The sequence below is a fragment of the Oncorhynchus tshawytscha genome, linkage group LG02 (assembly GCF_018296145.1).
Source record: "Oncorhynchus tshawytscha isolate Ot180627B linkage group LG02, Otsh_v2.0, whole genome shotgun sequence".
In the NCBI taxonomy this organism is placed as follows: Eukaryota; Metazoa; Chordata; class Actinopteri; order Salmoniformes; family Salmonidae; genus Oncorhynchus; species Oncorhynchus tshawytscha.
In genome coordinates, this window is record NC_056430.1 from 37,410,781 (window position 1) to 37,435,951 (window position 25,171).

The following is a 25,171-nucleotide window of genomic DNA, read 5'->3' on the forward strand; positions in this document are numbered from 1 at the left end:
GGAGAGCTTGATCAGCCTTACTCAGCACAGAGACCAGAGGGAAGGACGGCAGACTGATTCCAGCTACAGGACTCTCCCTGTCTACAACCTAGACTCCCCACTACGCCTCGCCTCGCTCTCACAGGTTTCACCACTTCTTTTAGAAAAACAGGGAACCAACTTTTCATTGCCTGTTGCTCGTTTTTCCTTGTACTTCTTGAACATACTTTCATACAGAGAACGATTTTATTATTATTTTTTTTTCTTCTACTGTCTGAGTTCTTTCAGCTTTGGGTTTCTCTTCCTCCTTTCTCTTTGTTTGTTCCTCCCATATTCTGATCTCCTCCTTTTCCATGTGTGTTTCCATCTTGTTTCTGTCACATATTTTGTTGGTGAAGCACGGCTTGATGTGCAGGCTAGGTTTTTCTGAGTTGCTGCTTGGTTGAAGTGTGGTCAATGTGATGACAGTAGGAAGTGGAGTCAGTTTTTTATTTTATTGCTGTGATAAGTTTGCATGGATATCCACTGCTATATGGTTGACCACCTCATTATCACGTTGAAGGGACAAATCAGGTTTGTTCTTCGTTAGGGGTGTTGTGAATGTTGATGGTTACCTACTGATTGGAGCTCGTCTCATGGATGTCGTTTTGACCATATAGATGACATATTGTTACTCTTCTTCATGGGTGTGACTAGATACTTTGTACTGAGTTGAGCTCTGTGTACCATAGCCTAGTGCGGTTCCTTGAAAGGAACATTAAGTACCCCATGTAAACTAAGTTCATTAGTTGTCTCTGTTCTGCTTTCAAAGGGCCGTATTGTTTCATATACCTTTCAGAAGTTCCCCGTATTAAACAGACCGTTTTACAAGCGGACATTCATTTCCATATCTTCTAATGAAGATCAGTGAATGACATCACATAGTGGAGTATTGTTGTCCCATAGTAGTTCAGCTAGCTGCTCGCCGTAAGTTACGAGCTGGGAGCTTAATGGACGGTTAAGCCTAGCAGAGCAGAGAACACTTCCTGTACTTTCAGGAAAGTTGAGGTAGGTTTCCACAGAATGGAATATGGTTGAGAACGAGATCTCCGTGTTCAGTCCTGCTCTGACTCCATCTTGAGCCAAGACTTTGTATGCCACTGTGGAGGAGGAAGCAGCTGATAGTTGCCTGCTCTGACTTCAGCCACCAGCCAGCTACTCTCGTGGCTGGTTGAACAGCTGCTCATCTAATCTCGCTTTCCTTCCACGTCAGTAACTACCACTGTCCGCAGTCTTTTCCCACTGTGGCCTCGGGAAGAAAACTCTGACAGAGTTATGAACTTGAGATTTTTCCTATTTTTTTCCTGTTTAATTTGGTTGCAGTCTGGGTGCTTGAAGTTGGGTGACATAATACTGGACATGATTGACTGGTAGAAGTAGAATGTTGGAAGCAACTGTTGATGACTATTTAGTTGATCATAGTTTCATTCCACACGGTTGAAAGATTAGACTGTGACTATTTGTATTATTGCGAAATGGTACTGTATTTTGGCATTCTTACAGTTTCTCATACGAGACTACTCTTACACACACTTACCTCAGTACAGTTTACATGGTGGTTAACTTTTCGGTCGATGTAACCCATTTCAGGACGTTGCATCAGTCAGTCAGTAACTTCAAGACATTCTTCCAGTTGACCATTCTCTAATCTTCTCTTGTCTTCCTGGCAGTCGGTGGAGAGCCTGCCTCCCACTCTGCGTTCAGGGAACCTGAGTGTTCTGAAGAAGCGCTGGGAGCAGCCAGCACCTCGCCAAGACAAACCCTCCCTGCTACCAGCCGGCCCACCCCGCGCCCGCCTTATCCCCCCAGCTGTGCCCAAACCAGTGCCACCGACTGAGCACCGCCCCCCAGCCAAATCCCCAGGATCCCCGGGCACTCAGGGTAGTCAAGACAGTATCCAGTATCCTTCAGCAGCTATAGCCAAGGAAGGAGCGGAGAGAAGGATGGAGAGAAAAGATCAGCGGCCAAGTGGGGGAGAGGAGGAGGAAGGGCTGATGCAGGTGGAAGATAAGGTGGCGCCACCCAGCCCCTGCAGCCCCGTTGAGAAACCCAGCGTGCCTCTCAACAGCCTGAAGATGATGTTTGAGAAGGGAGAGGGCGCCAAGAGAAGGGTAAGACTGATAGACTTACACACACATTTTACTCAAAAACGTTCTCATTCAGGCAGACACACACTGTGGGTATGTATCCCTCTACAAAAGTGGTTCCCAAACTGTGGGGTATTTCCCCTGGGTTGGGGGGTAATAGTAGAATGCACAAGGTGCAACCTCGAAATTGGCTAGTACATCGGCATCAATGATGGAAGGGGGAGCCCTGAGTGAAAACGTTTGGGAACCACTGCTCTACACAGTATCTCCCCCTCTCTGCTCTATGGATTCTCTCTCACCCAATCTCTTGGCATCTTCCTCAACATGTAGCTGCTCATTATGGTTGTGGGGTCAGGTCAGTCATCTGACTGTGTGTGATTGGTTAGCCCCCCCATCCCCCCCATATCCAGCTGGGATGCAGCTGAACTCCTGGTCTGTTGCACAGCCAGACAGTTTCATGGTGCCTTCCTTTGGAGTGTAGTCATGCTAGCAGTCACATGCCTTGGTACCTGATGCATTCGTGCCTTTCAACAAGCCCCGTCTGACTTCATAAAGGCACCCCGAGGACTACTGTGTGTCTCAGTGCGCATCACTAAGTACAGACAGAACACCCATTCACTCAGACACACACACACACACACACACACACACACACACACACACACACACACACACACACACACACACACACACACGTGTAGAGGATACTTGCTAAAACTAGCTTACCTACTCATATTAGAGGCCAATAAACTCAACATGCATACATGCACTGACCTGACGAAGACGCCGTCCCAGTTGAGAAGTGAAATACTTTGCGCCAGACACTGAGGGAGGGTCTCCTGTGGCTCCTCTGATATTAGCAGAGAGAAGTCAGCCATTAAGTGGCCATATTAACGACCCGGCCCTCTGTCCCATTACTGTCTAATTAACTCAACCCTTCAGTCACACTCTTTCTGTCCCCTCAAAAAGTTTCTATGTTTCAGTTCTCCACACTGCCCTTATCTGCTCCTAAACAACCTTCTCCTCTTTAGTGTACACACATGCCATAATACCCCAGGGTCACGAATGTACCCGCATTCCTCGTCTTTCTCTTCAAAGACCCACCATAGGAATTCTCCCTCCCACTCTGTGTCCTGTCATTCTCCTTCAGTTAGGTATTCACCCCTCATGGCCCCCACCCCACCTCTTCAGTTAGGTATTCACCCCTCATGGCCCCCACCCCACCTCTTCAGTTAGGTATTCACCCCTCATGGCCCCCACCCCACCTCTTCTCTCAGCATCACACAAGATTGCTCTCCTCTGTGCACTTCTGCTTCTCCTATTTTCAGTTTCCTCAGTTTTCTCATCTGGTAAAAGTTGAGTAAAGATGTGTGACTCTGAGACCATAATACTTTGTATATTCCTGGTGGTCTCTGGTGTAGGCTACCTTAGCTTAGCCAGCCTGGTGTTGATGCATGGTCCAGGTGGAAAAGCAAGACTGTGGAGTCCGACTCAGACTGGATTGAGTTTGCCACCACGCCTTGGTGTTCATCTCTTTGTTAAGTGTGTTCATGATGACCACTAGCAATACTTAGTTCTACATGTTGGAAATTCGCCCCAGTGTCACCTCAGGGAGACTGGTCTGAGAACAGTGGTAGTGTTGTAGTCTTTGTCCTCTTAGCCATTCAGTCAGACGAGGCCTGCCACAATGGCCATGCTTCTGGACTTCTGCTGAATTTACTGGCAGGGTTTTAAGAGGGGAGTGACAGACAGTAGGAGGTCGACCTCGATTCGTCTTGGTCTGAGAGCGGTGCTCACTACTCGGTGTGTTTCCTCTATACATGCTCACAAAAGCCCTTATCGCTACGCCAGTGCATTTTAGCTGACTAGAGCGGAGGTGGGGCTGTGCGTGCGTGGGTGGAGGAGCTGCGTCTCCAGGTGTACACACACACACATGCTCCATCTCTCTCACACACACACACACACTAGTGTGTGTCCCCCCGGCCTTGCCTCAGCTTGTGTCCCCCCTGCCCTGCCCCAGCTTTAGCTCAGTGCATGCTCTGGGCTGATACCATCTTACAGCAGTGATGTCATGGAAGTGGTATGCACCCCCCCCCCAACCAAATCACTAGAGGCCAACAAACCCTGTTCCTACAGAACACAAACTCCTTTCTCTCTCTCGCTCTCTCTCTCTCCAATCAAAAGACTCGCAGTACGTTTTCCCTCTCTCCTTCTCTCTCTCCTTCTCTCTCTCCTTCTCTCTCTCCTTCTCTCTCTCCTTCTCTCTCTCCTTAGTTCTACGCCTCTTTTTCTGTCATTCTTTCTCTTACACACTCCTTGTTTCTAGGTCTCTTTTACTCTCTATTCCACCTTTTCTTTGTCTCTCCTGTTTTTCGATAGCCCTCATTTGTAACTGTATGAGCTGTAATGGGTCCTGGGCACAAAAGGTTTAGATGGAGCAGATAAGGCTCTGTTTCTCTACCTGGCTGTCACCCAAATCAACTACACCCTGTACTGCTTGTCACTGGCATTAGCCTTCTCTACTACCACAATATTCAAAACATGGCTTGGTGTTTTTTTAAAAATGATTCTAGTTACCATAGTTACTTGGTTAGACGCAGACCATTTGCACATGCAAAGAACAGTTTGAGACTACAGCACATTGTGTAGACTACACATTCAATTCACGCTTGCTTGAAAAAGGTAGGAGCTTTAGCCTGTTTGATCAATTATGTATATTACATGCTTGTCCTCTCTTTAAAATGAGTCATGCCTCTCTGCTTGGCTGTTGTTTTGGTCGATTTAGCCCAACATTTAGCTGCTGGCACACAGTTAGATTTGCAGTGGAATCAGTTGGTCCTGTCTCAACCTGTCCTCGGTGAACTACAGGCCGTATCGCTGTCCTCTGCTCTAACATAACATCAAACTCTCTTGTAAAACATTTTGTATGAGCAATATTTTGAGTGAACTAGGAAATGGCCTTTCAATACATAACATTATGGACACCTTGTAGCTTCAATCCGCAAGTACAATGTAAAAAGTTATTGACTTGGGCTATGGCTGACTCCAGAAGGCCCCGTCTGTTTTAATTGGCCAGATCCCTCCTCCACTCATCTGTATCCAGGATTACTGCTTAAGCCTGGCCATCTGGTTTACACATCAGTGGGCTGTAATAAACACACACACACGCTCGTGTTTGTTAATTCTGTAGAGTGTAAGGCGGGGGGGGGGCTAAACTGACAGATGGAGTTGGTTTAAGATGGATCTTTTAGATGTTTTATTTAGAATTTGAGTACCCTTTTTAGGTATCAAAAAACAATACAAATGATTTTGACCTTACCTACTAAAGCCCATGGAAACGCATTGAATAACATCCATAAATGGCAAAAAAGAAATAAGAAACAAGATTTTGAAGTGTCTGTCTGAAATCTTGGTGATAATTAAAAAACACTTTTAAATTATTATTATTTTTTTACACATTTAACCACTTTTTTGGGGGGTAGGCACAAAACAACCTTCTACTTCCATTTTTAAAATTTTTAAAAATCCAATACCGGTTATCTTCAGACGAGGCCCGTGACACTTGTGGGGGTCGTAGAGCAAAACGGAGAACACCATTGTGAGAGCCTACCCTTTCCATAGAGTAGTAGTTAGTCCATAGAGTAGTAGTTTGTACGTTAAACCATTCGGACGCTACAGACGTTTGTGTTAGACGGATTTTCGGGATGTCTCATGGTCTGACAAACACCGCTCTAGTTCTGCCACCTTTCACCTCAGATGCAGAAGTGCGACACAGGTGGATGTGGTGGATTGAACCTCCTTTCACCTCAGATGCAGAAGTGCGACACAGGTGGATGTGGTGGATTGAACCTCCTTTCACCTCAGATGCAGAAGTGCGACACAGGTGGATGTGGTGGATTGAACCTCCTTTCACCTCAGATGCAGAAGTGCGACACAGGTGGATGTTGTGGATTGAACCTCCTTTCACCTCAGATGCAGAAGTGCGACACAGGTGGATGTGGTGGATTGAACCTCCTTTCACCTCAGATGCAGAAGTGCGACACAGGTGGATGTGGTGGATTGAAATGCATCCAATGCAACAAAAAACATCTCTAACTTAAACTGACGGATTTTGATGGGGATTTTTTGTTGTTGTGTAACTTCGACTCTAAGGGATACTTCGGGATTTTAGCAATGAGGCCCTTTATCTACTTCCCCAGAGTCAGATGAACTCGTGGATACCATTTTTATGTCTCTGTGTCCAGTATGAAGGAAGTTAGAGGTAGTTTCACAAGCCGATGCTAACTAGTGTTAATGCAATGACTGGAAGTCTATATGTATCCACATCTGATTCTGGGGAAGTTGAGAAAGGACATCATTGCCAAAATCCTGAAGTATCCCTTTAACCTTGATCCCCTCACTGGGCCGTTTGTCTGTGTTTTGAAGTGTCCCTTCTCCCTAGCCCCCCTGTGGTGACTAGCCTGTACATTCTTATGGCATTGTAATAGGGCATCTTCAGTGTTTTGTAGGTTAAGGTGAGAGGGGAGTGTGTTAAGTATGTGTATAGCCTGCTTGTTATGTGTTTTCAGTTGTGTGTGTATTGGTGAGTAAAATGGCTGTGTCATGGTGGAGTTGGTGGGGGGACAGACGGTCCTGTCTGACAATGGCTCTGCCTCTTGAGCTTATTAGGGGATTAACGCTGTGTACATGTGTCCGCACGCTAATGTGTACTGTAGTGCAGGGTTCCCCAACTGGCAGGCTGCGGTCTGAATTTGGCCCATATGGGATTTTATTTGGCCCCCCAAGTTTTCTGTGCAACTGTTTATTTAAAAAAAATATATTTGTTGATGGATGCAAGACTGTAAAAACACCAGCAAATTATCTTCAAGTGATTTTAATTTAGGAAATCTGTTCCAAAGTATTCTCACACATATATTAGAGAGATACTATATGTGTGATCCTATACAAATATAAGCAAGGTTTGAAATGATGATGTTTTAGTCAAATATATCCGTTTTGGGCTTCCTGCAGTCAATTTGCAGTCTACAAATGAAGTGTAATTATGTTCCGGCACCCTGACCATCCGCTCAAGAAAAAAATTGGCCCGCGGCTGAATCTAGTTGATGATCCCTGCAGTAGTGTGTAGGGGTGTGTGTCTCCCTTTACCATATGGTGAGTCGTGATGTGGTTGGTTACATGGTTAACAGACCCGTTGGGTGGTGCTAGAAGTATTTTAGCTGGAAAATGTCTGAAGTTTTTTCTTGTCATATTTGTTTCTTTTCCATGATGAACTACATATTATGCTTAATGCTTTCTTTAAAACAGACGGGTTGATTTTAGCTGTAGAATTTCATTGCATCTGCTGTCCAAGATTAGCCGACTGCAGTAAATTCACCATCTTGTTCAAGTTAGAAACATTTCAGCAACTTGAGACAATTGAGCTTCTTCTGAAACCTGGACACCATAGATATTTGGTGAATTTGTTTTGGTGTTTAACAGTAAAGTGTTCCTTACTGCTTTCAGAGTCTCTCTGGGCAAATTACATTCATCACTGATGTGAATGCTTGTTATTTGATTAGGTCTAGAGCAAGGTGTCAGGGAAATGGCAGATGCCCCAATGGGTGTGTTTGTGCCAGTGTGAATAGGGGTTTGTGTAAGCAACCATCAATGGCTCATTGTAATGTAAAGGATATGCAGGAACTGGTTTTGATGTCGATGGGCCAAACCATTGTGAGATAGGGGGAAGTTGTGATGAGTCGTGGGGGTGGTCAAATGTGACCAATGATGGGGTTGTCTGAGTGTAGAGATGGGCTAAAAAAATAAAAGCAGAGGCTGACTAACTACAAAGGCATAGAGAGACAGTTGTAGAGAAAGCAGGAGGAGACTGTGGTTGTTGGGGTGGCGGTGAGGACATTGGACAGTCCTTGTCTGACGTTGTGTAATAAACTGAACCCTGACCCTTGACCCCTGTGTTATCATCCAGGTGAGCACGGGACTACACAGCAGCTCCTCCGAGGACATGGACCAGAGAATAGGAGGTAATACATGAGCATGGGCACACACACACACACACATTTGCACTAGACCCATATAGTGCAATCACATTCTGAGGGCACAGTGTCTGATATCACTACTAGGCACTAAACTGACAAAAGGATCCCATGCAGAGAGGTGCCCACTGCAGTTATAATAGCCACGAAGGTTACAGATGAGAACACAATGTGTACATTCACGGGTGCATGATAACGGCCGTGCTTGAATTGAGGCAGAACAGTGTGTCAATTCATAGTGCCAACACTGCTTCATCTAAAAAGACCAGCTTTATTTACTCAAGTCAACTTTTGGCAGCGTTTATATATCGTTACCCCTGTTTTTCTTCTTCATAGCAGCTAATGTAGGCTAGTGACTTCTGACAACATTGCAGCAGAGCTAGGTGGGGGATCCGGATCAAGAAACTTTCTAGATGCTAACCTCTGTGTGTGTGTGTGTGGTCTGTGTGTGTGTGTGATTTTTGCTTTGTTTTCCCCCGCAGTGTTATCCCCTGACCGAGTTCTGGAGACCACCTCCCTGAAGGAAAGAATGGCCAAGTACCAGTCAGCCGTTACCAAAAAGGGCCCACTAGCACGCACTGTGAGTTTGTGTGTGTTTGTATTTATTATACCCATTTCGTACAGAAGATGTGGTATATTACCTGTAAAAAAATATATATACGGCAATGTTTTATATGGCCCCCTTTCAAACAGCCTTATTTACCACTTTTCCCTTTTAAACATACCAGTGGGTAACTGGCACAGTGTAAGGTGTGGGGAGTGTTAAACTATGGGGGCTGTTTAGATGTCAAATTAGGGAGGTGTTAAACAATTGAAGTGCAAAAAAGCAGAGAACCATTCACACAGACCCAATACCTGTACTTTGGTTACAGGGTCTGTGCAAATGCAGGAATCATGACTAGGTCTTTAGGTGGGTGTTAATTGACTTTTTTTGACCCCTACCCCTTTCAGATGCATACCAGAAAGCTGGTATAAAAAAGCAGGCATGGTAAAATAGTGGGATTTTGGTCGGTTGTCTTTTAAACACTCCTCTCTCCTTACATTGTCTAGTCTCCTTTGTTTAGGAGAAGCTAGAGACGCTGTGGACTCAGTCACCAGACCTAAAAATTATTTTTTAGAAAGTGATCCTCTTGTTTAATAGTCCAGAAGTTTTGGTCTCACCACATCCAAGGCTAATGTAAGGATAGTGTACATGGGAAAAGTGTAATGTCAAAGAAAGACAGATCTTAGTTCACATATTTTGCTAAATATGTTTTCTATATCCTAAAACATCATTTTGTCACTGTTCGTCTGCAGGCCAGTCAGTCAGAGGGAGAGGACGGCAGCCTCAAGGAGAATGTGCCCCCTAGTGGTGTGGCTGTGGTCAGTACCTACGCGCGTGTCTGTGTGCGTGCTTGTGGCGCGTCTGAGAAATTTGGTGTTGAGGTGTGTAGCGAGAGAACATGCAGTGTGAGTCTGTGAAATAAACGACACACTGTGTGTGAAGATTAGTTAATTGGATAGGGGAGCAGCGTTTAAACTGATAAAAACTGTAAACCAATGAAAGCTGGTGTGCAGTAAGTAAATAAACTCCTAGAAGTGCCCTAAAGATCCTGCTTTAAAACATGAATACAGTGGCAGTAAACTCTTTCATATAGCTTTTTATGTACAATTGTACATGGGTGAACAAGCTATGTACTGTATATTTGATTTGCTGATGGGTTTTCTCTCTTTCTCTCAGAGCCAGGCTTTAGAGTCCTACAGCAGAAAAGTTGCTGTAGAAGAGACCAATGGTGAGTCAGCTTTAATTTCCCCATCTCCCATGATGTCATCCCCCACAGCTCTCGGCTGGGGATGCTGAGGACAGAACCGCACCCAGCTGCTCTGATTGGTCCTCTGTGTTAAAGGGCAGATCGGGGTGGAACCCCGACTGGCTTGGTACCCTGAGTTACTGCTCTGTGTCTAGGCATCTCGCTCGTCTCAAGAATTTTTTTGTGAAAAGCCAGGCTCCCTTTTTTTTGTTATATTGCTCTGCCCAACTGTGATACTGACTTCCTCTGCAGCCAAGATGGAGTCCCTGTAGTCTCACTGGTATGTTGTGTGTTTGGTCTTTTTCAGGTGATGGCATGGACACACCTACCTCTAAGGATAGTACCTCTTCTCCATCCTCAGCCCACAGTGACCCGCCCAAGGCAGCCAGGGTGAGTCCCCTCCATCACCTCCATCACAATGACACGTACAACATGTATTCAATCAAGGAAATCGATAGGACCGCTATAAAATCTGACAAGACTTGTTACTGACAAACACAATGCAGTGTATGAAAGGTAAATTCTTAGTGTCTGTGTGTAGAAGTTCTGCCTGCCCGTGAGGGAGACGTGCATTGCATGCCTGAAGACGGTGTACCCATTGGAGAGGCTGGTGGCTAACACCCAGATCTTCCACACCTCCTGCTTCCGCTGTCTGCACTGCAACACCAAGCTCAGGTACTTGTGACACTCGCACCCCACGGGACACTTCAAATAACATTATACAAATTTCTCATTCCAAAACATTTAGAAACCATAGGAGAAAGAACATGCCAAAACAGTTGTGTATCATGCATCATAATACAGTACATTTACAAAATGCTTTTTAATAAAAATTATCACAAGCCGTATCAATTGGAGGAACATTACTTTTGAATGTACATTTGTATGAAATGTCAAGTAAATCCAGTACTGCTTTCAGTAACCGGTGTCTTGTGTCTGCATGTATCTAAAGTATATTTGTCTGGTTCTTTGCTGCCCTCTGCTGTTCAGTCTGGGAAACTACGCCTCTCTGCACGGCAATGTCTACTGCAAGCCCCACTTCAGCCAGCTGTTCAAGGCCAAAGGCAACTACGACGAAGGCTTCGGCCACCGGCCCCACAAGGAACTGTGGACACCCCGTGCTGAGGGAGAGGAGGAGGAGGAAGAGGGAGTAGACCGGGAGGTGGAGAAGAAGCCAAAGGAGCAGGCCGAAAGAGTGGCGGTGGTGTCCCGTCCAGCCTCGTCAGACAAGCAGCCCAGCCCCACAGTGGAGGAGTCTCCCCTGGCCAAGGTGACAGACCTGACTGCCTCTCTGGAGACACGCAGCCACACCACCTCCACTGAGAAACTCTCCAGCGCCGAGAAAGTCCCAGAGGCCCGCAAGCTGAGGGTTGCCTGGCCCCCTCCTGCTGACAGCGATGCTGGTACCTCTCAAATTCTGGAGGCTGGTAGTGGTGTGAGCCGGCCCTGGAGAGCCAAGTGGCCCCCAGAGGGCGAGGTGTCATCGTCCACCCTGAGCCACGACAGGTCCGAGCTGAAGAGCCTGAGGAGGAGCTCGTCTCTGAAGGAGCGAAGTCGGCCTTTCTCGGTGGCCCCCAGCCTCACCACCAATGCCCTCGGGCCACGAGAGCCCCGCCGGCCCCTCAAATCCCTGCTGGATAGGAGGGGGTCACTGGAAGACAGCCACTCCATGCCTAAGGAACCAGAACCCAAACCCCAGAGGGAGAGGGAGGTAAGGCAGGAGGACAAAAAGGAGTGCAAGCCCGCCCCGCCCAGCGGCAGTGTGGTGAATGGAGAGACCAGCTCCGAGGAGGAGGTAGAGAGTCTGCCGGCGGCACAGGAGGAGAGAGAAGAGCCGATGGAGAGAGGAAAGGAAATAGAAGGGGCTTCTCTGAAATGCCAAAGTGCCTCTCCGGATATCCCAGCATCTCCCTCTCCGTCCCCGCAGCCCAAACACAACCGCAGCTCCCAGGACGTGGGCTTCTGGGAGGGCGAGGAGGAGGGGGGCGAGGGGGAGCAGCTCACCGTAGAGGAGATGATCAAGAGGAACCGCTACTATGAGGAAGAGGAGGAAGATGATGTCTGAACAGACACTCCACTCTGAATCTGGCTGGATTTAGACTGGATACACACCAACACATTCTGTCCCCAGTACTCCCCGTCCACCATATATAACCCAGGGAGTTTTTAAAAGTGCAGGGATAAAACCATGGGGACCCACTTGTTGAATTTCTCTCTGCTTGGGTGCAATCTGTGACCATTTTGATTTGTTTGTGTCATTCACAATAGGAAAGTTAGCAATAAATCAGTCTTACTACACTACATAAAACCAAAAACCAAGCCTGATTCTTTTGTTTTCTGAGGGAGCCTGATAGAAGGGAGCGGTAGATTGTAGCCATTTTTTTTTACACTGGTTCAGGCTGGTCTGTCTTTTTTAAAACTGGAAGTAAGTACAGTTACGATATATGACATCTTTTATATAATCTAGGAAAGGTTACATCGGCCATATCATTCTCTAAACTGGAAATTATCTTTTGTCAACATTTTATTTCTTTTGTTGATGAAGAAAGACTAAGGACTTTTGACAGAAAAGCCTGTCAAATAAATATACATGTTTGTATTTGCAAATCAGATGCTTATATAGCCTTTGCTTCACAGGTACTTAAGTGGACTAGTCCATACCACTGCCAGATGGATAATAGGAGAAGAGACGTTCTAAAATGATCACAAGCAGTCGCTTCATCTCTTTGATAATACTTGAGAATCAAAAAAGTCTTGTGATAGAATGTGGTAAATTGATCCTGGCCGAGTAAACCAACAGTGTACTTTGGGTCCTTTACCTTCCTAGATTTATTGTTTTTAGTTGTCCTTTGACACAGTGCATGTTTTGAATGGTTTTAAAAGCATCCTATTTTATAATGAATTTTGAAAATTGGATAAATGCACAATTGTTAAACTTACCCTTATGTTTTATACCTTACTTTAAGGAGGACCAAACCTTTTTCGTATCTTGGAATTTTAAATCAAAGTATGTTTGAAATAAATAAAATGGTCTATCATTGATACATCTGTTGTCTTGTTTCAGTACATGACCTAAGGCTGGGTTTCAATCCGATCGACCTTGTAGACGGTGCAGCTTTTTAAAGGCCCAGTGCAGTCAAAAACTTGATTTTCCTGTTTTTTTTATATACATTACCAATCAAAAGTTTGGACACCCCTCATTCAAGAGTTATTTTTTGACTATATTGTAGAATAACAGAGAAGACATCAAAACTATGAAATAACACATGGAATAGTAACCAAAAGTGTTAAACAAATCTAAATATATTTTATATTCTTCAAAGTAGCCACTCTTTGCCTTGACGAAAGCTTTGCACACTCTTTGCATTCTCTCAACCAGCTCCACCTGGAATGCTTTTCCAACAGTCTTGAAGGAGTACCCACATATGCTGAGCACTTGTTGGCTGCTTTTCCTTCACTCTGCTGTCCAAATCATCCCAAACCATCTCAATTGGGTTGACGTCGGGTCATTGTGGAGGCCAGTGATGCATCACTGTCCTTGGTCAAATTGCCCTTACACAGCCAGGAGGTGTGTTGGGTCATTGTCCTGTTGAAAAACATATGATAGTCCCAGTAAGCGCAAACCAGATGGGATGGCGTATCGCTGCGCTAGCCATGCTGGTTAGAGTGCCTTGAATTCTAAATACATCACTGACGGTGTCACCAGCAAAGCACCATCACACCACCACCTCCATGCTTCACGGTGGGAACCACACATGCGGAGATCATCTGTTCACCTACTTTGTGTCACAGACACGGCGGTTGGAACCTAAAATCGCAAATTTGGACTCATCAGACCAAAGGACAGATTTCCACCGGTCTAATGTCCTCGTGTTTCTTGGCCCAAGCAAGTCTCTTCTTATTGGTGTCCTTTTCGTGGTTTCTTTGCAGCAATTCGACCATGAAGGCCTGATTTCATGCAGTCTCCTCTGAACAGTTGATGTTGAAATGTCTGTTTACTTGAACTCTGTGAAGCATTTATTTGAGCTGCAATTTCTGAGGCTGGTAACTAATGAACTTATCCTCTGCAGCAGCGGTAACTGTGGGTCTTCCTTTCCTGTGGCGGTCCTCATGAGAGCCAGTTTCATCATAGCACTTGAATAAACATTCAAGGTTCTTGACATTTTCCAGATTGACTGAACTTCGTGTCTTAAAGTAATGGACTGTCATTTCCCTTTGCTTATTTGAGCTGTTCTTGCCATAATATGGACTTGGTCTTTTACCAAATAGGGCTATCTTCTGTATACCACCCATCCCTTGTCACAACACAACTGATTGGCTGAAACGCATTAAGAAATAACTATCAAGGCACACCTGTTAATTGAAATGCATTCAAGGTGACTACCTCATGAAGCTGGTTGAGAGAATGCCAAGAGTGTGCAAAGCTGTCATCAAGGCAAAGGGTGGCTACTTTGAAGTATCTCAAATATAAAATATATTTTGATTTAATACTTTTTCAGTTACTACATGATTCCATATGTGTTCTCATAGTTTTGATGTCTTAACTATTATTCTACAATGTAGAAAATAAAGAAAAACCCAAACAGTACCAGTCCAAACTTTTGGCTGGTACTATATATATCCACAGTTTGGAATAATATTGTGAAAATGATAATGCTCTTTCAGTGTAAGAGCTGTTTGAAAAGACTGCTTGACGTTTTGGTGGGATGGAGTTTTGGCCTGCCTGGTGACATCGTCGGGTGGTAAATTAGTTAATAGACCAATAAGATAGAGTTCCAAACCTTTCTACCAATAACAGCTAGTTTTCAGTTTTACCCTGACCACTCCAACAGTCCTAGCACAATTCTTGCTTGAGAAATTGCTCTTTGCTTAGAAGCTACATATTTGTTTGCTTTCAATTAAAATAGTCAAAAATAATCACAGTAAGGATGTAACAGTCCCAATTCAATCCCGGGCTCAATTAGCCAAATTGTGAAAATAAAAATCACACAAAGTGGGCCGTTGTATAGAAATAGATTCTCATCTTTAGTTAGGTATTTAAACATTGTATTCAATTGCACAATTTATAGGTGACACATTCATACCTATGATCTGTAAGATTAAATGAACCTAATTGGTGATTAATATGAAATGAAATGGTACTCTGTAAGGAACAGTTGTGAGAACAGTGCATGGTCTTCCCTTTTGAAACCATAAAATGCAATCATTTAGCATATTGCTTTCTTGAGTACAGTTCTCTTATTACAGATGATGAATCAAAACAAATACAAAATGTTGTTGATCAAGTATTTCATTTAACCTGTCATTCATTAGTCAATAAAATAACCCAAAAGCGAAAGAACAGAGAAATGCTAAACAAAAAGTAGTGCATCATAATCCCCTATATCTAGAATAAAGTGCTTTTGACAAAAGGATATGGCATCATGAGTCTTAGAAAAAATAAACACAACACAGCGTTACAGTCATTTGGATTTTGGCATACCTGAGAGTTGCATTTCTTGGCTGCGGATTTTATGTTACAGCATTTTGAATGAATTCCTCTAATAATCTCAAAATAGAGTTAAGATAATAAGATTTGACTGATTGCTGCTTAAAGACTTGGGATTGGTCCAATGATCTCCCTTTGAACCGTTTATAGTATTTTCTATTGCCATGATAACAGTAAGCACTTTCTTGAGGCACCCATGCAGTATTATATTATCCATCTTCCTACCATATAGTAGCATGAGTTTAATTTTATGTTAGGAGTCAACCAGAGTAAACTAAACCGTGGTAGGACATCCCAGGCAACATGCTGGATCCAGGAGTGATGTGAAGGGATACTGCACTAGAGTGATAACTCCAAACACTCCCCTACAGCAGACTTGGGATTGGTCTATCATCATCATGTCGCTACCCTCTCTCAGCCGCTGAGGGGGTGCAGGTCAACCCTGATTTTCTCCCCGGTGCTCATCATGCCGATGGTAGGGTAGAACCCTCCTGCTGGCACTGCCACCTCCCTACGGCCCACCACCTTCCCATTCCTAGTGAAGAACACCTGGCACAACACAAGGGGGCGACAGTGAGTTAATATTCACACCAGGGTTGGGCTACATTTCAATCAATTGAGGAGTGCAACACAAATCGCCAATTTCCACTTCAGTGCCTACTGTTTGACAACTCCCATATCAAACCAAGTATCACATTAAAACCCCATAACTAATTTGTCATAACTCCTCTCCCCTGCTTCCCAATGAGCTAATGACCTGGCCCTGTTTGAAGGTTTGCTAATGTAGACAAAATATACGTTGCTCACCATGACTTTACTCCCCTCCTGCTCTTCCCCATCCTCCTCCTCGTCTTCATCGTTCATGTAGAGTTCGTTCTGGACACGCCGCTGCTTGGGCCAGACCTCCAAGTCCCCGTCGTCACTGTCATCTGAGGGAACCACACCGATATGGTCAGACAGACACAGACAGATTGATAGACATGGAGATGAGGAGACATAACTTAGGAGACAGACAACCATGAAAAAAAACAATGTCTTTGGAGAATAAAAGAAAGCAGCAAATGTGAGTGTTGTGTTTTTACGGTATAAGATGGCAGCAGCCTATTGTTCAACTCACCTCCACTGTCCAGGATGTAGTCCCGCGGGAACATAATGCCACAGCCCATGACGTCCCCCTCAAAACAGCGAGGACCAAAGGCGTCTCCCACCCCACTACCCTGGAAAAGCTTCCCATCATCTGAGAGAGAGGAAGGAATGAGAGATCTATGAGCAAAGGGTGAGCGTATGTATGTGAATGAGAGAGCATGTGTGTGAGTGAGCCGTCATTCTGCATTTCCATGCAAATTCAGTCAGTTCAGGGCAAAAGGAAAAGTCCTATTTCTATGAATCACCTGCATTGACAAGGAAGTGAATCCAACCCAGAACTTGAAAATGAGTGAGACTCCTGTGTTCATGAATTTTAACCACTTTTAAATGGACATACACTGAGTATACCAAACGTCAGGAACACCTTTTGCCCTCAGAACAGCCTCAATTCGTTGGTTGGGGCATGGACTCTACAAGGTGTCGAAAGCGTTCCACAGGGATGTCGGCCCATGTTGACTCCAATGCTTCCCACAGTTGTGTCAAGTTGGCTGGATGTCCTTTGGATCTTGGACCATTGTTGATACACATGAGAAACTGATAAGTGTGAAAAACCCAGCAGCATTGCAGTTCTTGACACAAACCGGTATGCCTGGCACCTACTACCATACCCCATTAAATCTTTTGTCTTGCCTATTGACCCTGAATGGCACATATACACAATCCATGTCTCAAGGCTTAAAAATCCTTCTTTAATTATCTCCATTTTTGATTGAAATGGATTTCACAAGTGAAATCAATAAGGGATCATAGCTTTCAACTGGATTCACCTGGTCAGTCTGTCATTGACAGAGTTGGTGTTTTTAATATTTTGTATAATCAGTATAACACATCCATAATTTCACACATAATTGTAAAGCCCATTTCATAGAGAATGTTACAAACTGGACTATATTTAGTAACTTACTTTGAAAAGATGGTTTTGGGTCAAAACAGATGTTTGATGATTGGTAGGCTAAATTCAGTGTACTTGTCTTTAACTGCCGTTTCCCGAAAACCACTCTTCCCACATGCCAACAAAAACTTCAGAAGCATTTACACATTGACAAAAGTTTGTGTGTTATCCTTAGATATATTCTCCATAATTATTCAATGGGAATTGTTGATATGTTGTTCTCCAAAGATTATAGAGCAATTGTTCTTGTAAAATGTGCCAAAAAAGTATTTTACAGATAAAGATTTTAAAAGTATTTATCCATAATCCGGTCATGGAGTTTCTTAACCAAATTTATACCCAAATATTTAAGGCTGACTTCATCCAGTGTCGAGAAACATGTATTTGTGGTATATGCAAATACAGTATGTGCATTATTAATGAGATATGACATTATTTGCATATTTTATACAATATTTCAGAACAATTTTAATACAAAAAAAGTATTATATTTGTGTGTACATTCAACTGGTAAAAGTTGATTGTGATATGATTAAGAGAAAAAAATAACTTATTAGGGTGGTGTGCCTGGCCTCAAAACATGTACTTAAACTCCACTTGTCCTCATCTCAACCTCCCTGGCCAGTGGAATGGATGACTATCAACCAGAGGTCAGGGGGAATGTGTCTCATCCTTAGGGTGGATTATAGGAAGAGAAAGGGCGTATCCCCATGGAAACAATGACATGGAACACATGAAACATGAAGAGATCACTAGGTGGGGTTTCACCTAATCACCACTTTGGCAGAGAAGCAGTGATAAACACACAAGCTTATCATAAGAGAAACACACTGATCGGGGTATCCTACCATACATGCTGAACAACTCCTCTCTCAGTCTCTGGCTGAGCCACACATGGCACCTTATTCCCTTCATAGGGCTCTGGTCAAAAGTAGTGCACTATGTACTGTAGGATATATTTTGAGTTTGACCACTTCTCTTTGTCTTTCCACCTCCCTCTATAGGTTAGCCAAGGGATACACCACACAGGCCTTTCATACAGTTTGGGAAGGATACATTCTGTTCTATACAGTATGAGGTTGACTGCTTCCTCCCTATGAACTGAACGCTTTCATCCTACTATAACACTGTGGGCCGAATTTTAACTTGAGATAAACCAGGATAAGATAGCTTTAGAGACGACATACATTGACATCAATGGGAGATTTGTGTCACAATTTGGTTTATGGGATATTTGTATGACAGTTTGACTTATGTGCACATGTCTCAAAGCAGGAGTCTGTCTGACCAATAATTAGAATCATGCTATAAACTACAGTAGTCACATGTTTAGTGTATGGCAAGCAGGTACAGAGACAGACGCATTAAAAAAAACAACCAACCAAGCCATCATGCAGGAACATTTGCCAAAGGACAGACAAACAGACGCTACATGACTCAGGACACTCACCTGCATGATAGGCTATGGAACCCCTGCTCCAGCCAGGGTGTCTGTTTTTGGGATAATTCTGTGAAATTAATATAACACGTCAATACAAAGTCAAGGAGGTCTCATTTTACTCATGAATCGTCATTTCAGCAAGCTATGACACTTAACTATTTCTAACTACAGAAACAATTTCAGAACAATCTGAGATGGTAAGACTGGCATTCATTTTATCTCTGGGAAATTAAGCTAATTGATTGCACCCAAAATGGGCATTTTAATTGATAGGATTCAGATAATATTAAATAAATATTGTACCCAAGAGCTGATGTGGACAAAACTTTTTCCTACCAATGAGTAAAACAAGAGGAACCCTGGAAAAATTGTAAAAAGCCACCCACAGACCCTAAAAAAAACCATGCCAAACCCAGCTCAACAACCGGTGGAGGCTCCTCAGAGAAGGAAGGGGAGGACCATCCTCCTCAGGGAATTTCATAAAAAATAAAAATAGTGAAACATTAAAAGCTATGTTTTGATAAAACTATACTAAATATATTCGTCACCAAATAATTGATTAAAACACACTGTTTTGCAATGAAGGTCTACAGTAACCTCAACAGCACTCTGTAGGGTAGCACCATGGTGTAGCCGGAGGACAGCTTGTTTCCGTCCTCCTCTGGATGCATTGACTTCAATACAAATCAGAGCTCTTGAACTGACATTTTGTCCACCCAATCAAAGGATCAGAGAATTAATATAGTACTGAAAGCATAAGCTACAGCTAGCTAGCACTACAGTGCATAAAATGTTGTGGGTAGTTGACTCAAAGAGATAAAGACAATAGTTGAACAGTTTTGAACAACTAAACTCAGCAAAAAAAGAACCCAGGACCCTGTTTTTCAAAGGTAATTCGTAAAAATCCAAAACACTTCACAGATGTTCATTGTAAAGAGTTTAAACACTGTTTCCCATGCTTGTTCAATGAACCATAAACAATTAATGAACATGCACCTGTGGAACGGTCGTTAAGACACTAACAGCTTACAGGCAATTAAGGTCACAGTTATGAAAACTTTGGACACTAAAGAGGACTTTCTACTGACTCTGAAAAACACCAAAAGAAAGATGCCCAGGGTCCCTGCTCCTGAACGTGCCTTAGGCATGCTGCAAGAAGGCACGAGGACTGCAGAAGTGGCCAGGGCAATAAATTGCAATGTCCGTACTGTGAGACAACTAAGACAACGCTACAGGGAGGCAGGACGGACAGCTGATCATCCTCGCAGTGGCAGACCATGTGTAACAACACCTGCACAGGATCGGTACATCCGAGCATCACACCTGCGGGACAGGTACTGGATGGCAACAACAACTCTCCGAATTACACAAGGAACGCACAATCCCTCCATCAGTGCTCAGACTGTCTGCAATAGGCTGAGAGAGGCTGGACTGAGGGGTTGTAGGCCTGTTGTAAGGCAGGTCCTCACCGGACATCACCGGCGACAGCGTCGCCTATGGGCACAAACCCACCGTCGCTGGACCAGACAGGACTGACAAAAAGTGCTCTTCACTGATGAGTCGCGGTTTTGTCTCACCAGGGGTGATGGTCGGATTGGCATTTATTGTTGAAGGAATGAGCGTTACACCGAGGCATGTACTCTGGAGCGGGATCGATTTGGAGGTGGAGGGTCTGTCATGGTCTGGGGCATCATAGGACTGAGCTGTGCGTTACAGGGAAGACATCCTCCTCCCTCACGTGGTACCCTTCCTGCAGGCTCATCCTGACATGACTCTCCAGCATGACAATGCCACCAGCCATACTGCTCGTTCTATGCATGATTTCCTGCAAGACAGGAATGTCAGTGTTCTGCCATGGCCAGCGAAGAACCCGGATCTCAATCCCATTGAGCAGGTCTAGGCTAGGGCCATTCCCCCAGAAATGGCCGGGAACTTGCAGGTGCCTTGGTGGAAGAGTGAGGTAACATCTCACAGCAAGAACTGGCAAATCTAGTGCAGTCCATGAGGAGGAGATGCACTGCAGTACTTAATGTAGCTGGCGGCCACACCAGATACTGACTGTTACTTTTGACCCCCCCTTTGTTCAAGGACCATTATTCCATTTCTGTAAGTCACATTTCTGTGGAACTTGTTCAGTTTATGTCTCAGCTGTTGTATCTTGTTATGGTCATAGAAATATTTACACATGTTAAGTTTGCTGAAAATAAATGCAGTAGACAGTGAGAGGACATTTCTTTTTTTGCTGAGTTTACATTTCTTAAAAAATGAAGGAGAATCAAGAGAAAGGGAGAGAAAAAAGAGAGCTAGCTATATTTCATAGTATTTTTTCACTTTTACTTAATTAGCTAGCTAGCTAGTTTAGCCTACTCAAACAGAGATGGCTGCTATGTTAGCTAGCTGACTACGGCTATCAAACTGTCACGACTTCGGCCGAAGTTGATGCCTCACCTTGTTTGGGTGGTGTTCGGCGGTCGACGTCACCGGTCTTCTAGCCATTGCTGATCCATTAGTCATTTTCCATTTGTTTTGTCTCGTTTTACTGGTCATGTATTTAACCCTCTGTTTCCCCCATGTCTTTGTGTGTGATTGTTATTTGTTCAGGTGGGGTTGTTCCAGGTGGTTTGTACCGGGTGCTGTTTATCACCCATGCTTTGTGGCACAGTTCTTTTTTGCACTTTGTAAATTGTTTACCTTCTGCTGTCGAGTAAAGTGCATTGTTTCACTCATCTCTGCTCTCCTGCGCCTCTCATTGAGGGAGAGGTTGTTGTCCTGGCACCACATTGCCAGTTCTCTGACCTCCTCCCTATAGGCTGTCTCATCATTGTCGGTGATCAGGCCTACCACTGTTGTGTTGTCAGCAAACTTAACGATGGTGTTGGAGTCGTGTTTGGCCACGCAGTCATGGGTGAACAGTGAATACAGGAGGGGACTAAGTACACACCCTTGAGGGGCCCCAGTGTTGAGGATCAGCGTGGCAGATGTGTTGTTGCCTACCATTACCACCTGGGGCGGCCCGGAAGTCCAGAATCCAGGTGGTGGAGGTGTTTAGTCCCAGGGCCCTTCTCACATAGGTGTTCCTTTTGTTCGGTTGGGAAAGGGCAGTGTGGAGTGCGATTGAGATTGCGTCATCTGTGGCTCTGTTGGGGCGGTATATGAATTGAGTGGTTCTAGGGTACCCGGGAGGAAGCTATTGATGTGAGCCATGACCAGCCTTTCAAAGCACTTCATGGCTACCGATGTGAGTGCTATGCAGCAGTAATCATTTAGGCAGTTTACCTTCGCTTGGTGGTCTGCTTGAAACATGTACACATTACAGACTCGGTCAGGGAGAGGTTGAAAATGTCCGTTAAGACCCTTGCCAGTTGGTCCGCACCATGCTTTGAGTACACGTCCTGGTAATCCGTTTGTGAATGTTAACCTGTTTAGAGGTCTTGCTCACATCGGTTACCGAGAGCGTTATCACACAGTCATCCAGAACAGCTGGTGCTCTCGTGCATGAACCAATGTTGCTTTCCTCGAAGCGAGCATATAAGGCATTTAGCTCATCTGGTAGGCTCGCGTCACTGGGCAGCTCACATCTGGGTTTCCCTTTGTAGTCCGTAATAGTTTTCAAGCCCTGCCACATCAAACGAGCGTCAGAGAAGGTGTAGTAGGATTCAATCGCAATCCTGTATTGACGCTTTGCTTGTTTGATGGTTCGTCTGAGGGCATAGCGGGATTTCTTGTAAGCATCCGGATTAGTGTCCCGCTCCTTGAAAGCGGCAGCTCTAGCCTTTAGCTCGATGCAGATGTTGCCTGTAATCCATGGCTTCTGGTTGGGGACATCGTTGATGCACTTATTGATGAAGCCGATGACGGAGGTGGTATACACCTCAATGCCATTGGATGAATCCTGGAACATATTCCAGTCTGTGCTAGCAAAACACTCCTGTAGCGTAGCATCTGCGGCATCTGACTACTTCCGTATTGAAAGAGTCACTGATACTTCCTGCTTTAGTTTTTGCTTGTAAGGAGGACAGAATTATGGTCAGATTTGCCAAATGGAGGGCGAGGGAGAGCCCTGTGTGTTGAGTAAAGGTGGTGTAGAGTTCTTTTTCCTCTGGTTGCACAAAAATTTGGTAAAACTGATTTAAGTTTGCCTACATTAAAGTCCCCAGCTACTAGGAGCACCGCTTCTGGATGAGCATTTTCTTGTTTGGTTATGGCCTAGAGTTGGTTGAGTGGGGTCTTAGTGCCAGCATTGGTCTGTGGTGGTAAATAGACGGCTATGAATAATATAAACGAGTATAATATAATAATAATAATATAATAATTATAATATAACTCTTATAATAATATAATTCTCTTGGTAGATAGTCTTGGTCTCCAGCTTATCATAAGGAACTCTATCTCAGGCGAGCAATACCTCGAAACTTCTTTAATATTAGACATTGCGCCCCAGCTGTTCTTGACAAATAGACACACACCCCCACCCCTCGTCTTACCAGACATCTGCATGCTTCTTCTCTGTTCTGCCGATGCATGGAAAATCCCGCCAGCTCTATATTATCCGTGTCTTCGTCAGCTATGACTCGGTGAAACATAAGATATTATAGTTATTAATAGGATGGTAGGATAATTGCAATCGTAGGTCATTAATTTTATTTTCCAATGATTGCATGTTAGCCAGTAGAATGGATGGCAGTGGAGGTTTACACGTTCGCCTACGGATTCTCACAAGGCAGCCCGACCTGCACCACTTTTTCTTCCGTCTTTTCTTCACGCAAATGATGGGGATTTGGGCCTGTTCCTGGGAAAGCAGTATATCCTTCTCGTCGGACTAGTTAAAGGTAAAAGCTTCTTCCAGTTTGAGGTGATTAATCGCTGTTCTGATGTCCAAAAGTTATTTTTGGTCATAAGAAACGATAGCAGCAACATTATGTACAAAATAAGTAACAAAATAACGATGCAAAAACACTAACAAAATAGCACAGTTGGTTAGGAGCATGTAAAACATCAGCCATCCTCTTCGGCACCATCTTAAATCCAGCTTTTGGTTTAATGAATTTATTGCCACCAGGACCCGTCGGTGTAACTTCTAAAGTGCTTGATGACTGTACACTGTACTACATGATTGTAGCAGGTTTACTAATCCGTTAGTTCTATTAGCTACAGTGCCTTGCGAAAGTATTCGGTCCCCTTGAACTTTGCGACCTTTTGCCACATTTCAGGCTTCAAACATAAAGATATAAAACTGTATTTTTTTGTGAAGAATCAACAACAAGTGGGACACAATCATGAAGTGGAACGACATTTACTGGATATTTCAAACTTTTTTAACAAATCAAAAACTGAAAAATTGGGCGTGCAAAATTATTCAGCCCCTTTACTTTCAGTGCAGCAAACTCTTTCCAGAAGTTCAGTGAGGATCTCTGAATGATCCAATGTTGACCTAAATGACTAATGATGATAAATACAATCCACCTGTGTGTAATCAAGTCTCCGTATAAATGCACCTGCACTGTGATACTCTCAGAGGTCCGTTAAAAGCGCAGAGAGCATCATGAAGAACAAGGAACACACCAGGCAGGTCCGAGATACTGTTGTGAAGAAGTTTAAAGCCGGATTTGGATACAAAAAGATTTCCCAAGCTTTAAACATCCCAAGGAGCACAAAAAATTGATGGGAAGATGGATGGAGCCAAATACAGGACCATTCTGGAAGAAAACCTGATGGAGTCTGCAAAAGACCTGAGACTGGGACGGAGATGTCTTCCAACAAGACAATGATCCAAAACATAAAGCAAAATCTACAATGGAATGGTTCAAAAATAAACATATCCAGGTGTTAGAATGGCAAAGTCAAAGTCCAGACCTGAATCCAATCGAGAATCTGTGGAAAGAACTGAAAACTGCTGTTCACAAATGCTCTCCATCCAACCTCACTGAGCTCGAGCTGTTTTGCAAGGAGGAATGGAAAAATTTTTCAGTCTCTCGATGTGCAAAACTGATAGAGACATACCCCAAGCGAGTTACAGCTGTAATCGCAGCAAAAGGTGGCGCTACAAAGTATTAACTTAAGGGGGCTGAATAATTTTGCACGCCCAATTTTTCAGTTTTTGATTTGTTAAAAAAGTTTGAAATATCCAATAAATGTCGTTCCACTTCATGATTGTGTCCCACTTGTTGTTGATTCTTCACAAAAAATAGTTTTATATCTTTATGTTTGAAGCCTGAAATGTGGCAAAAGGTCGCAAAGTTCAAGGGGGCCGAATACTTTCGCAAGGCACTGATGTTGACTA

At 44.0% G+C, this 25,171-nt stretch overlaps 2 protein-coding genes across 8 annotated transcripts in view; one reads left to right on the top strand and one right to left on the bottom strand.

The window, feature by feature from the left end:
* The window catches only part of LOC112216418 (LIM domain and actin-binding protein 1), a 28,083-nt gene extending 15,115 nt beyond the window's left edge, over positions 1-12,968 (top strand). For 3 of the 4 annotated variants that reach the window (XM_024376404.2, XM_024376393.1, XM_024376398.2), the window contains exons 4-11: positions 1,689-2,129; positions 8,068-8,122; positions 8,617-8,714; positions 9,431-9,559; positions 9,855-9,906; positions 10,232-10,314; positions 10,466-10,599; positions 10,915-12,968. In XM_024376404.2, the coding sequence (XP_024232172.1) occupies positions 1,689-2,129; positions 8,068-8,122; positions 8,617-8,714; positions 9,431-9,559; positions 9,855-9,906; positions 10,232-10,314; positions 10,466-10,599; positions 10,915-11,989 (2,067 nt within the window). In that variant the 3' untranslated portion in view covers positions 11,990-12,968. The remainder of the gene's footprint in view (positions 1-1,688; positions 2,130-8,067; positions 8,123-8,616; positions 8,715-9,430; positions 9,560-9,854; positions 9,907-10,231; positions 10,315-10,465; positions 10,600-10,914) is intronic. The other variant, XM_042297914.1, reaches the window with a different exon arrangement.
* Positions 12,969-14,921: 1,953 nt separating this feature from the next.
* Positions 14,922-25,171, bottom strand: part of LOC112216385 (SPRY domain-containing protein 3) — a 57,119-nt gene continuing 46,869 nt past the window's right edge. For 3 of the 4 annotated variants that reach the window (XM_024376373.2, XM_024376357.2, XM_024376366.2), the window contains exons 8-11: positions 18,901-18,958; positions 16,530-16,649; positions 16,220-16,341; positions 14,922-15,961 (exon numbers count right to left, since the gene is read on the bottom strand). In XM_024376373.2, the coding sequence (XP_024232141.1) occupies positions 15,827-15,961; positions 16,220-16,341; positions 16,530-16,649; positions 18,901-18,958 (435 nt within the window). In that variant the 3' untranslated portion in view covers positions 14,922-15,826. The remainder of the gene's footprint in view (positions 15,962-16,219; positions 16,342-16,529; positions 16,650-18,900; positions 18,959-25,171) is intronic. The other variant, XR_002948310.2, reaches the window with a different exon arrangement.